The 14,814-nt window shown below is 35.0% G+C and overlaps 1 protein-coding gene across 1 annotated transcript in view; it reads right to left on the reverse strand.

The window, feature by feature from the left end:
* Positions 1-275: 275 nt before the first annotated feature.
* Positions 276-14,814, reverse strand: part of LOC128553062 (uncharacterized) — a 29,932-nt gene continuing 15,393 nt past the window's right edge. The window contains exons 5-8 of the mRNA XM_053534174.1: positions 13,562-13,632; positions 6,504-6,546; positions 3,087-3,362; positions 276-1,635 (exon numbers count right to left, since the gene is read on the reverse strand). Coding sequence (XP_053390149.1) covers positions 1,160-1,635; positions 3,087-3,362; positions 6,504-6,546; positions 13,562-13,632 — 866 coding nt within the window. The 3' untranslated portion in view covers positions 276-1,159. The remainder of the gene's footprint in view (positions 1,636-3,086; positions 3,363-6,503; positions 6,547-13,561; positions 13,633-14,814) is intronic.

The following is a 14,814-nucleotide window of genomic DNA, read 5'->3' on the forward strand; positions in this document are numbered from 1 at the left end:
CATCTCAAATTTCTGTTTTGATCACTGACATATTAAGAATCATGAAAATTACCACTGATTTACAAAGACAAAAAATGCATCTGAATACATATATGATGATTGGTTTATTTCATATGATAAGACATTTCATAAATTTCAAAACTTCCGATCAGAATGGTATATAGATAGAATAGGAGAGCCGTGATAGCCTTAAATTGCTAACATGACATTGACATCAAATATATGCCACGAAACATTGTTTCTATTGTATTTGACATGTCTTTTTAAGACAACAATTACTAGTATATAGAAATACCGACATATGACATTAAAGTGACCAAACCAAATCATTGGAACAAACCAGAGGGATGACTGTACAAATATGCTAAAGACCAGAGGTGAAGTGGTGATCTAACAAGCGATTCACATACGTAAAGAAAAACATTTCAAAGAAGAAGACGAGGATGTTACAGACCCTAAGAAGGACAAAGCTGAACAGTTTAAATAGTTTTTTTGTTATAGAGGATCATAAAATATTACAGACCAATTTTTGTCAAGGTTCATTAACGCTTAGCCTTAAGTTTAGAGAAAAAACATTCAAACAACACCAACTCATAGAAAGAAAGAGTTGTTTCACACGAACATTAAACAGCATGTAAAACATGTATATTATTCCACGAAACAAGTGTCAGTATACTGATATAAACATTGCATTCCGGAAAAGTACTGCATAAAGGGGCCACATGTAACCTCCTTTAAAAACGCACCGTTTCCAAAGAACTGTTACATATGTTCTTTTTAGATGCATCTTTAATAACGTACAAGTGTTTAAATTTCACATAACTAAGTGGAACGTAATTTGCAGCAATTGTTTAGTTTTATTACTTTACAAATGACATTCATTTTTAAAGGGGAACAACTACTTTTTTAGAATAGATTTAGTATCCGTTGTACGGGACAGGACGGAAGTACATGTAATTGTCAAATAAAACATTGGTAAATATGTTGTTCGTTTATCAAATATTTCTGTATTCTGATGTATTACTCCTAAACCTTAAGTTCTTTATACGAACAATGTTTTGAACGGATTTTCTATTTTTTGCTGTGGTGGTCCCTTTGATTCAAGTGAGCACAATTCCTTTTTTACAAAAGTCGTATAAACAAAATCATTTTGGGAGTATTAATCAAGAAACAAATTCTCATGGCCGTGTTCCTCGATTGTTGAGAGAATTTGTTCCTTCATTGTTGAATAATCAAGAGTTATCTGCTTTCCAAGACGTTTCTCAAAGTCTTGAAGAATATCGTCGATAAGTCTGACAACAAAATATTCAGTGTGTGCATCTATCCTTATTTTTTCTCCGAGCAGAACCCCAATACATTTAAAAGACCCGTAGCTCTTTTCGTGATATACCATTGCCCCTGCATCGCCGGTACTTGCAAACGGGTGATCGTCAGCACCTGGCAGTGTTTCAACGTATACAGCGTTTTTAAGAGCCTCTTGAGTGCCTCCAACTATCATGTTTTCAACAGAACCAATTATCATTCCTTCTGTTAATTTCGTTTTTGCCCCAATTTTACAAACCCTCAACCCTGAGAGATTCACATGTGCAGATGCCGCATCACCAAGATCTTCTGCATTTGCCGCCATAGCGTTGCCTGTAAATAAACGTTAAAAATTATATATTATTCACTGTGGTCGAATATCGCATATCACACGTTTCAAATCGTATCATACTTGGTAATTAGCACACATTCAGATTGATAGTCGGAACCTATTGAATTCGTTTCAAGTTTTATCTGTCTATACCGCATCATGTGCTTTCAGGTATTTCATGTAAGTGTGCGTCATTGCAGCGTGAGTATATTTCAATAAGATGAAAGAACACTGAAGACGCTCTTCTGGCGTTGACCTAAAACTATGTTATGACATACTGTGTCATTTAATCTTATACACTTTTTGGAAGATACGTATTAATCGAATTAAATGAGAATCTGTAAAAAGGATAAAAAATGTTTAAACGTTTCTTTTGTATCTCAAACGGAAGCCAACATATGTCAAGCAGAACAATAAGACAAACTTTGAAGCAGCTCAATGCAAGAAAGCCTAAGACTAAGTTTGCTCAGGATCAACTGAATGACAAGAGAAAGTCATTTATATGTTGTTTATTTTTTCATGTTATCTCTAGTGCAGCATACAAGAAGCTAAACAGTACCATTTAAATAAATTTAATAGAGATCCATTAACAGTTCATAAGAAGACGTTGTTAAACTTATTGTTAATTTTAGCTCTGCTGGTTCATACAAGTGGCCAAGCGAAATTGTTTGAAATGTCAATAGAAAGATACTGCATCGCAGATTCGGTGATTTGTTTGTTAGTAACCGGGATTAACGTCTTTTCGACAATTTTTCAATCATTTTAACGACGGTGTCTACTTATAGCAGGGAAAAGAATGCTTAATTTTATAGTGTTGTCTGTTGTGACGTTATACCCTTCCCAGTAAAATTATCATGACACTAGGCTGACAAGTCCTAGCACTATCCTCTTAATGCTCAGCACCAAACGAGGATGCTACTAGTATCATTCTTTATGGTTTTGGTATGATGCGGCCAGAGAAAGAACCCTCAAAATCCCGCACTCGAAACGTGCGCTCTACCATTAAGCTACCGAGGTGATTTCCACGGTAATGATCCATCCTTACAGCTTTTTTATTGTTAGCTTTTGTGGCGAGTTGAACATTTTAAACACACTTGCAAGAGGTGCGCACACTGACACTTCAGACCAAGCGATTGTTGAAGATCCACGAGAAGTCGTTAATCTTTAATTACGGCGGTCCATGAAAAAGACAAAGCTGAAACAGTTAAATACATATTAAAGAGGTCCATGTTAAGGTTTGGTATAACTCATATCAGTAATTTCAGGGAAGAAAATTTTCAAGTCAGCCGGATAATGGACATAGGAATACGCACGCCGGGACATTCACGTGCGCTAGTAGCTTACCTTGAACAAAGTTCAGATGAGGTAAAAAGTAAAAAGCTTCAATTAATCAAAAGCAAAGACGAAACTTTGGTTGCTTAAATTCGCTAGATAAGGAGATAATAATTATTACCTAGAGCAGTTGCTTCTGCTTGGGTTCCAAGGTCAGGCGCTACTAAAACGGTACCGTAAGTTGAGTCCCATGCTAACATCCTCATTGGATTTTCATCAATGCTGACGTGTACGTTTGCTTTATTCAAAACACCTGGATTGTTGCCTACTGTAATGAAACATTTTTCCTCAGCATCCGAGACTGAAACAATAGGACCTACAGTACAGCGTCCTATATAAATCTCGTCGCTCTCCATTTGTATTTGGATCAAGTCTCCTAAGCGTGGTTCAGCTGGAACTGTAGAATAGAATCGACCAATGATTTCTACATTAGAAATGACGGTAGCGCATTAGCAAACATACCACATGATGTTATTTTACTTTTAAAATTAAAGAAATCAAACATATGATAATTTGAAGTTAATACTTTCATCCATCTGGGGTAACACTTTGCCCAAAGAATGAAAAATCACCTGAAACATTATTACTGAAAGTCGAATGTGTCTTCTCTTGGAAGACCTTAAAAACTACATGGTTGATTTTACATGGCCCCTTAAACAAGCAAGCTTCATCCTGTTGCTACAAATTATGTATATAACAATCACTATGACAAACAGAGTTATTTTCTTTGATGTGTTTTGTTATTTTGAAAAATAATTCAGCAGGGAGAATAAAATTATACATGTAAATATCAATAAAAAATAACAGTAATTTAATGAAAGTACTATGATATACTGAAATATAAACCAAGTTCACGAGAAAAAAGAAACGTACAGGAAGGGGGTCAATCACATCTAAATTTAGGCTGTATTTACTTAGTAGTAATACACTTCAGTAAGATAATAGTGAGCGGCAAAGCAATTTTTCTTTCGGGTTTAACGCCGTTTTTCAACATTATTTCAGTCATGTACGGCGGAGAATTAACCTAACCAGTGTTCCTGGATTCTGTACAAGTACAAACCTATTCTCTGCAAGTAACTGCCAACTCCCCTACATGAATGATCAGAGATGGAGAACGAATGTTTTCAGACACAATGTCTTTTATCAAATCGTCACGGAGAACATACGTCCCGCCCAAGGATCGAACTCGCAACCCCGTGATCCGTAGACCAACGCTCTCCCTATTGAGCTTAGCGGGCGGGTGTCGCAAAATAAATTACATGTATACTAGCTCATACCAATATTTAATGTTTTGGTCATCGTAAGTGGTGGTGTTGTTCTTACAAAGGCGTTGTTTATAACGTTACGTTAGATAGCTCAGCGGTCGATTATCAACATTAATACTATCTAGATAGGCAGCATTATGTTATTAATAGAGAAACTCGATTGATACTTCTGTGTAGATATTACTTTTTATATTTACATAATAAACTGCCGTACTACATCAAATTTGTTCAAAGCTAATGCCGATAAAAATAATTCAAATAATAATATTAAACCATTTAAAGAGGAAAACAAATTTGTCTATAGCCGGTTTAACATAACGGTCATAATAATGTAAAAGTTCTATCCTTATTACGAATGGTTTTTCAAACATTTTATATTTTAGTACCATTCAAAGCTAATTCTCTGTAATAAGCTTGCTGGACGCGAAATGTGGTAACATAATGGCAATCGTAACTTAAGTTTTAAACCGGAAACCACCTTTTTGATGATTCCCGCAAAAAATAAATGAATAAAAATGAATTATAGTAACACTGAGCCTAGCTTGACCATAAGATATCTAAAAGGTTCCTTTGAACAAATAAGTCCTGACCCACGAGATTAGAACCACTTCTCACCCGTCACACTCCCAATCTACTACATAACAAAAGGTGCATTAGCCCAACACTTTAGACAACTGCACCACCGTGGAATAATAAAACTATGCACGTAAGTTATGCTTAATATTAAATTGATTCCGCTGACCCCATATGCAATCTCAGTTAGATTTATTTCTATAAGCTACATATGTGACAAGTTTAATTTCAACACACAAATCCAACCTTAAGATATTGAGAAGAATCGTTTTTTCTAAGTATCAGTGACCTGTACATTTACTGTACTGACCCCAAATTCAATTAAAACCTTGGTCTTCTTATAAGCTACCTGTAGGCCTAGTCTTTTTTTTAAATATCTAAACTCAAACTGTAGTAAGCGGCCATCACAACATCTCATTATTAACTCAAAAAAAGTTTTTGAGTGGAAATCAAGTTGTTATATTTTATCAACAGTGACTCAAAATACAATCAAAAGCTAGTTCTTCATAAAAAGATTGTTGGACATCTAGTTTGGTTACAGTTTGTCATTTGAAACTAAATTTATCAACAGGAAACAACATTTTAGACTCCACTGATCCGTAATACAATTTTATCCTCGATTTTACTTTAAGCTACCTATAAGCGAGTTTCATTTCAATACAATCCAGTTTTAGAAACTGTGTTCTTAACCTTGGTCGTATGGTATATATGCTTATTTTGTATTACGTCAAAAAAGTAAGACCGGCCCAGGATTAAAATTCAACACTACTCGTTCGCCTGAAAAATTATATCTGTTTTATTAAAAATGGTACAGTTACCCAGCACTTTAGTCCACTGCAACACATTAGAATTTTCGAAGTGTGCATTTTAAATACTGACCCCACTGACCCCATTTTCCTATACACTACCTTTATATACCAAGATTAATTTTATTCCATCAATCGAAACTTAGGATATTGCTCAAAAACGTTTTCTTTTATTTGTTTTATTTTCAGTTACAGTAGCCTTGACCTTGATTTCACTGACCCCACATTCAATTCCAACATTGGCATTACTCTAAATGATCTATATTCAATATCTCTACACAAATTAACTTACTGAACGGAAACCAAAACATTTTGCTGTCCATCATTCTATCCATTCGTTTTCCATACCGCCGATCTATTAATCAGGTTTTCAGCTCTGAACAGCTTTGTTGCAAAGGTGCCAAATGAATATATTTCTTACCATACTTGATAATGATCACTTTTCATGCAATTTACAATGTCTGAGAACTCACGAATGAATAATGAACACTACAACCAAGGAATGATAATTGTGGATTTTGGTGGTTAGAAAAATGATATGCAAACAACTAGAAATACGTAAACGAACAGCAATAACAGCACCTTATCCATTACCAGAACCAGTACGTTATCAAATACTGCCCTGGATTTAACCAACCGTAGCAGACATTACGTTAGAACGGTGCAATAAAATTCTAGTAAATCTATGCCCAAGGTACTGGTATGTATACTATCTGCAACATCTATGAAATGGCAGAAATGTAACAAATCTGGTTCAACTTAATAAAGCTTCTGACGTACTTGAAAACGGAAATGTGAAGCATTTGTATATTTTCGTATACTGATGAAGGCCTTAAGACCAAAATATTTTAATAGAACGAGTAACTAAGAGTAGGAAAAGAATTATATTCTTACCGTATCCTTCCGAAACTGAAAAAGGCTTGTTTGACTGACTTGTCTGAAAACATTAAAAGGTAACATATAAATCTAATATCTGGTCTATTTACAAAGGTAAAAAATATAAATGTCATTTTGCTCAGGAAACAATGCATGCCAAGACTAGGTCTATTCATCAAGAAAAAAGAAAAGCATGAGTATGTCAGTTTGCTACCTGCAGATTAGACTTATGCTTCCCTCACCTTGATGGCGAGCCACATTATACTGTAACTATATTTCAACGAGTACTTGCTCCAAAGAGGTGAATTTCCAAATAATAGAGCACCAAATCCTAATAAATGGCTTATTTAGGAGAAACATAGCCACAAAAATACAAAACATGCCAAATACCAAAGCTTGGCTTTGGTGTGGCTAATTTACTCTGCGTCTCTGCTGGTTGCAGTCGTCTTGTGGTTGGGTTTTGTTTTACTGAGTCCATGTATAGTAATTTTATTATGCTAGACTATGTGATCAGATAATAGAACGCAAGTTTGCCTTTTTGTTTCTGAATGTACTGGATTGGATAACTTGATTTATTAGCAGTAAGCAGTGTTCGCGTTTTCTGAAAATTTCACCGAGTCCCTGGGACTCAGTACTCCCAAAAATTTTGAGTCCCAGCCAAATATGGTTGAGTCCCAGGTTTTGCGGCTACAATATTGACAAATGTCCATGTTTCACAATAAATAACACCTCTTCTTTAACTTCATAAATGCATTCCAGTTCTAATAAGAGGTATAAAAATATTGGAATCTACAAAGTTACATCAAATATAATGGGTTTGACCAGCTAATAGTTACTTTAACAGGTTTAAGCACTAGACTAAGATTTTATGGAAAAAGTCACTTCTTTGTTTAAATCTATTTTTTTTTCAAGTCTATTAAATTATACAACAAACCAACTGAAAAGATCAGTGAATCTGCTTTCTTATCCTTGTTAATCTAATTTCTCATTCTTGTGAATTTATATAATGTGATTACTATAAATTGTAATTCTAAGTATTTTTTCCAGTTAATTTCCTAATCACTGCCAAAACCAAACACCCTTTAGTTAGATCTATGAATACAATTTCAAAACAGTTTGATCATTTCATATTCTAAAATTAGCCCAGCAAAAAATAAATCAAGCTCCTAGTGCAATGTTTAGTCAAAACACTAAAATCTATAAAAGCAATATTGTACTAGAACTGACTGTGTGAGTTAAATACATGCCATCATGACATCAGCAGCAGTGACGTCACACAAAGGGTAACACGGTCCTTTTGATCCCCTAGTATGGGCACACATCAAAAGAAAAAGTTGTCAATCATGCTTAACCCAGTTTCTGCAGCAGTTGTCAGAAATTTGTGTAAATTTCAGTAAGGTTATTTTCGTCACAGAAAGTGTCAGTGATATGTTTCTAAGTTCGGAGTAAAATGATTCAAATTACGCGGATTTAAGGAAATTATTCAAGGTAAGATAATTTCTTGAAAAGTCAAAGGAGAATGTACAAGTTAATGTAATACAGAGCGCTCTAAATCCCTACTGTTTAGTTGATCAAATCAAAGGTGTCAGCGACCATTATAATTGCTTTCAAACTTCTCTGTATCAGAAGACAGAGGCGAAATTATGCCATGTGTATTCGAGTAAAGTGTCAACAGGCTGTACCACAATAGGCTGTTAGTGGATGAATAACAAAAATTGGGTGACTTGAATTTCACTCATGTCGACCCCTAGCTAAAGCACTGCTTTGAAAAAATAAAACCAGTGTTCGCGTTCGCCGGAGACTCCCATCTTACTTTCGGTTTGCAATGCAAGAAGTACCTGGACTGTTTCCATATAATTTACATCGATAAGTAGAGATTTTGATCAGTACGCTAAACCAGTCTGAATACGTCACTGAATGACTACAGGCTACGTCACTCTGTGTTATTTTTAGAAAATAATGCTGCTGAAAATGAAATTGGGATTCCGACATCGTGATTAGTATTTCTTGTCTTTAAATTAAACATTCAGTTCCGTTTTTACTTTGCGTCCCATGTACGCAATGGTCTTGAAAAATTTGCGTACCAACCAAATTCGTTGCGTATTTAGATACTTTTACGCCGTAAACGCGAACACTGGTAAGGTAACAAGCTCAGAAAGAGGTGTTGTTTTTTTTTCTCGTTTTTTTTTTCGGAATTGATGCAAGTTTTCAAGTTGCAATGAATCGGATAACTTGATGTATTGGCAGAAAGGTAACAAGCTCAGAAAGTATTTTTTCTTGACGAGTTTAACCATTATTTGGACTGCATCTCTTCATATTTTAATAAATTTGAGAACAGACAATATGAAAAATTTTCGTTCTAGAGATTTGTACATTACGATTTTAGATAAGTGATTTTACGTAGTATGATGTATATAACATTTATAATCTCTTATAACTGCTAGAGTGGCGGCACTGCATACATGTTTTTATTGTGTGTTTTAATATACTGTGCATGCTTATGTCATGCCGATCAGATCTAAATAAATAAATAAATAAATACCAAAATCGTTTGGAGGATCTGAGATCTATCAGACTGCGGGCAAAATTGCAGATTTTTGGTGTGGACCGAAAATCCAAGATGGCGTCGAAGACGGTCGCAACGGTTTGACCGTATAGATCAATTTAAAAAATATTGTTGTAATGAAGAAAAGTATACGTGATTTTTAACATTATATAAGTATCTTAATTACGAGATTGTGCGCACGTACGCATATACGGGTAGTCACAATGCTGTTTGCTCCTCCCTGACAACTATGGGGTTATGCAAATGATAATATGTACTTAGTGATTATTGTATATTACAGAAATATAATATCAAACAAATCTTAAAAGACATACTTGCAGCAATTCAAAGAATAGTAGACACAAATGTTATGACATGACTTGGTTTACACGACATGAAAAGAAGTTCTTTATTTTTTATAGGAAAAATGTGACTTTCTCTTTTGGGGAAAATAAAACACTCTCATAAGAAAGTATAACTATTTTTGGCAAGGAGAAACAGCTTGTTTCGGCTGTTAATATCTCCCCAAAATAACTGTTACATTCCGTAAAGTGTGATTGCTTAAAACAATGGGTATTAAACAAATTTGACAGAAATAAAAAACAACATGTGTATCTTATCATTATTAATTACAAAATTATATCTATATATGGCTGACAGAGCTTTATTATCGCCTTTATTGAAAACCATTTTAGTAACAGCGCAGTTATCAGACATGTTCCAATAGAATTAAAAATGTAAAAACAGGACTATTCTGATATAAAATGGTTGATTATATGCTAATTTTCCCCTTGATCTTGAAAATAACCTTAACCATCCATACAATATTATACTATGATATAAAACTCTTTTACTAGAAGTGAGTTTGTATAATGTCTTATCTTCAAAGACAATTTACACACTTGCATTTGAATCCGACAATTTAACCTAAAACAGTTGGTATACCAAAAGCAATTTGGTTTTACCCTGGGAACCATAATAAACAAATCTTATTCCCTGAAATATTAGAAAAGAAATTGTCTTCAAGTTGCAAAAAGACATCTTCTGAAAAATAATTAATATGCCGTTCAATTTGGAAGATTTGGAGGAGTAGTAATTTTAGACCGTATTGATCTTGCGTTTAACCTTGAAATGACCTTCAATTAGCTAAAATATAACTTTATTTTACACTTTCTGTGTATACTTGTATGCAGTTAAGTAAAATGTGTTTCCTTATAAACACTTTTTAGCCTTATTTTCGAATCTACCAATAAGGGCTGTAAATGGAGGCCATCTTGTACATCGTCTTGAATATTCTGCTCCGCACCAAAAAAAAAACACAACAAAAAACTGTTATGTAAGGCTTCTGATAATAAAACTTAAGTCCTTCCATAAACATATTTTACTAAAAAATGCTAAAACCGGGGTTTTGCTGCTGTACTTTAATGCGTGATACTAGGTTTTACAGTAATCAACTATAATTTTAGAAATAAAACAAAATGAGATTAAGCATGGACTTTATTATATATCACGTAATTAATACATTTATTCTGAGCGGTGCAAAGATATCATGCCGATGTGTTACTTCTTCTTATCAATTTTGACAATATTTTTACGCAGTTCCTGGTCAGTGCGAAGACGACCAATGACCAATATGTTCGTGCTTATAATTATTCACTTTCGCAATAACTATATTAACCTGTTTTAGAATCATGTATAAATGATCATAGGAGCGCTATTTAGACACTATTAGGTAATTGTTTTCCTGAGTATAAGCTTATTGGATAATTCGGAAGAAAAGTTTATACGCTGAGGATCGAATTGCTTTTGAGCTCGACTATTCAAAGAATAGTAGAGCTATTGGACTCACCCATTCGTCGGCGTTAAGGTTTTGTATGTAAGCTGGTATCTCAGTAACCACTTACGGGAATGGATTGAAACTTCACACACTTATTCACTGTGATAAACTGATCTATACTGCACAGGTTCCATAACTCTATTTTGCTTTTTACAAAATTATGTCCCCTTTTCAACTTAGAAATTCTTGGTGAATGTTTTGTATGTAAGCTGGTATCTCAGTACCCACTAATGGGAATGGATTGAAACTTCACACACTTGTTCACTGTCATGATTTGACATGCCCTGTGTAGGTCCCATAACTCTACTTTGCAATTTTTTTCAAAATTATGCCCCTTTTTCGACTTAGAAATTCTTGATCAAGGTTTTGTATGTAAGCTGGTATCTCAGTATCCACTTATGGGAAAGGATTGAAACTTCACGCACTTGTTCACTTTATGAGCTGATAAGCACTGTGAAGGTTCCATAACCCTTTTTCCCATTTTTACAAAATTATGCCCCTTTTATCGACGTTTGTATTCATTCAATTGAAAGGCTGTTGAATAGTCGAGCGTTGCTGTCCTCCGACAGCTCTTGTTTGACAGACTGTACTAAGTACTCATCCAAATATTTAACGTCAGTATCCTGACTTTCTTTGTTTTAAAAATTGTTTCATTTTTTTTTTATGCCACCAAGTGTTTTTCTGCCCGTGTTTTTGTTTTCTTGTTGTTTGATATAAAAAATTGTAGTTCCTTTTCAGAGTGATATGAGTTCACAGTTAAAGCTTGGGCCTAGCATCATGAGAGTTGATGGTGGGGGTGTGGGTTGGTCATGACCAGCAGATGACCTATATTGATCTTGAGATTAATAGGTCAAAGGTCAAGGTCACAGTGAACCGGAACAGTTAAACTGTTTCCGGATGATAACTTTGGAATGCTTGGGACTAGAATCACGAACCCTAAGAGGGAGTTGATCATGACCAGCAGATAACCCATACTGATTTTGAAGTCAGTAGATTAAAGGCCAAGGTCAAGATGATAACTTGAGAACGCTTGGGCCTTGGACCACGAAACTAATTAGGGACGTTGATCATGACCAGCAGATGACCCCTGTTGATTTTGATATAACTAGGTCAAAGGTCAAGGTCATACTGACCCCGAAACGTAGAACATTTTTTTGACAAATATTTTGAGAAAGCTTTGGTCTAAGATCACATTTGACACGGAGGTAATTAACTCCTAATTATTGATTTGAGGTTAGGTATACTAAACTTCCAGTGTCTAGTGACCGAGTAATGTCTGTTCCTGGTGCAGATTCTGAATACATGAAGTGGATGCATTTCGTCTTCTACGACCTCTTGTTAAATAAAGTCATATGTCTAATGTAATACCATTCTTTGATTGATTGATTAACAGTGGACCTAGATTAAGATTAAAATCCTTCAACGCTTGACAGAAGAATGATATCATAACAGAAAAGCTGAAAAGTTAAGAAGTTGCATAAAGAAAAGTAGAAAGTAAAAGTCAAAAGAGACGCCTGAGCCCGCTTGAGACTGTTTCAACTCTTCTTTACACATCATGTATTCAAGGGATATTACTAATCACCTAAAGATCATCAAATACATTCTGACCAAGTTCATTAAGATATGGTCATAAATGTGGCCTCTGAAGTGTTAACTAGCTTTTGCTTTGATTTGACCAGGTGACCTAGTTTTTGACCCCAAATGACCCAGATTCGAACTTGACCTAAATATCATCAAGATTAACATTCTGACTAAGTTTTATGAAGATAAGTCATAAATGTGGCTTCTAGAGTGTTAACTAGTTTTTCCTTGGATTTGACCTAGTGACCTAATTTTTGATCCTACATACTCTAAATTTAAACTGGACCTTGAGATCATCTAAATTAACATGCTAACACAGTCTCATGAAGATACAGTCTTAAATGTGGCCTCTACAGTGTTAACAAGCTTTTCCTTTGATTTGACCTGGTGACCTAATTTTGGCCCCAGGTCACCCAATATCAAACTCGTCCAAGATTTTATCAAGGATAACATTCTGACTAAGTTTCATTAAGATTGGGCCAAAATTGTGACCTCTAGAGTGTTAACAAATTTTTCAGATGCCCCAATATCAAACTCGCCTAAGATTTTATAAGGTTACATTTTGACCAAGTTTTATTCAGATTTGGGCAAAATTGTGACCTCTAGAGTATTAACAAGCTTTTCCTTTGATTTAACCTGTTGACCTAATTTTTGACCCCAGATCACCTAATATAAAAACCGTCCAACACGTCATTGAGGGTAACATTCTGACCAAGTTTCATTAAGATTGAGCCAAAATTGTGACATCTAGTGTTAACAAGCTTTTCCTTTGATCTGACCTGGTGACCTAGTCTTTGACCCCAGATGATCCAGTATCGAACTTGTCCATGATTTTATTGAGGGTGACATTCTGACCAAGTTTTATTAGGATGAGGCCAAAATTGTGACCTCTAGAGTGTTAACAGTCAAATTGTTGACGACGGACAGACGGACGGACGGACGACGGACAAACAGCGATCACATAAGCTCACCTTTGAGCACGAAGTGCTCAGGTGAGCTAAAAAGAAGGTACTAATTAGTTGTCAAATATGATCTGTTAATTATTTCGTCTCGGAAACGTGCCGTTGTATTCACGAATGGATATGATGCTATTTAGAAGAAAGTCATACTTACAATAATGCTCCCTCCTATCGCACTGTCATCATCTTTAGTTTTCCTCACGTATTCAAAGATAAAATTCGTATCTACAATGTCGAAAAAGGTTTCAGGTGATCAAAGGTATTTTTAGTCATACTGTATACTATATTGCCAAATTCTTCGTTGCAAAACTGCATTAACTTATCATATGTATCATTATTCCATAATAGTTTGCCAAAAGAGGAGTTGTCAATACTTTAAAAATATATATATTTGGGTTTAGCGTCTTTTATATTAGTTTTTTTTTTTTAGTAATATAAACGACGGCGTCACCTGTAGCAATGAGTACAATGTCCTAATATAATGTGCTGCCTCACTTGAATATCATGTCGTGGACAAGTGACATGATACCTACCCAGTCATATGGATGACCTGTCATAGTACCATCCTCCTAATGCTGAGCGCCAATCAATGTTACTAGTACAATTTTTAACGTCTTCGGTAAAACGCAGCCAGGAAGAGAAACCAAGACCATCTGCACTCGCAGCGGGTTTAGAATACCGAGGAGGTTCAGAACATTCAAACAAAAAATGGTGGACGCGAAATATATCATAAATGAAAAATTTGCAGGTTCGGTTTGAGCCTATTCGTGGACAGTAGTGTAAATTCACACCCTATAGCATCGGGTCGAGCAGAAATCAACATTCAAACATGTTACAAGTACCAGAATAGAATTTAGTGACACCCGCGGTATGCGTAACCATCAATGATAAACAGAGTGCAATTCCTTCCATGAAAAGCGACGTATGGTCACCAGTTAAAATAATCGGGTTTCCTTAAACAGGAACACAATTGGCAGAACTTAACAAACTGGATATTTGAGAGGTGAACTGAGGTTATGGAGCCTCTTAATTAAATAAACTGCCAAAAGACAAAATTAACAAGAAGAATCCTTGAAACAGATACGAGGTCGCATTAGCCAATGTACACTTACTTGCATGCACTCTGCACCTTTACATACGATTGGGTATGTATGAAGCAAATCAATTTTAGTTTTTAAGGTAGAATTTTCCTGTTTCTTTTAGAACATATTTTACAGAGTACATGTTTTACTTCATAATTATATCAGTCAGAATCTAGGAATCTTTGCCTTAAATAAGACTAAAATGAGGGGCCGAAAACTGGCGGACAAAATGACGAATTTGAAATTCTCAAGGGATATCTAATGACGAAAATGGATTTGAGTTGACTGGGGGACGAGATGACTAGAGAACGAGTTGACTATAAAT

This window comes from Mercenaria mercenaria, unplaced genomic scaffold (assembly GCF_021730395.1).
Source record: "Mercenaria mercenaria strain notata unplaced genomic scaffold, MADL_Memer_1 contig_3443, whole genome shotgun sequence".
NCBI lineage: Eukaryota > Metazoa > Mollusca > Bivalvia > Venerida > Veneridae > Mercenaria > Mercenaria mercenaria.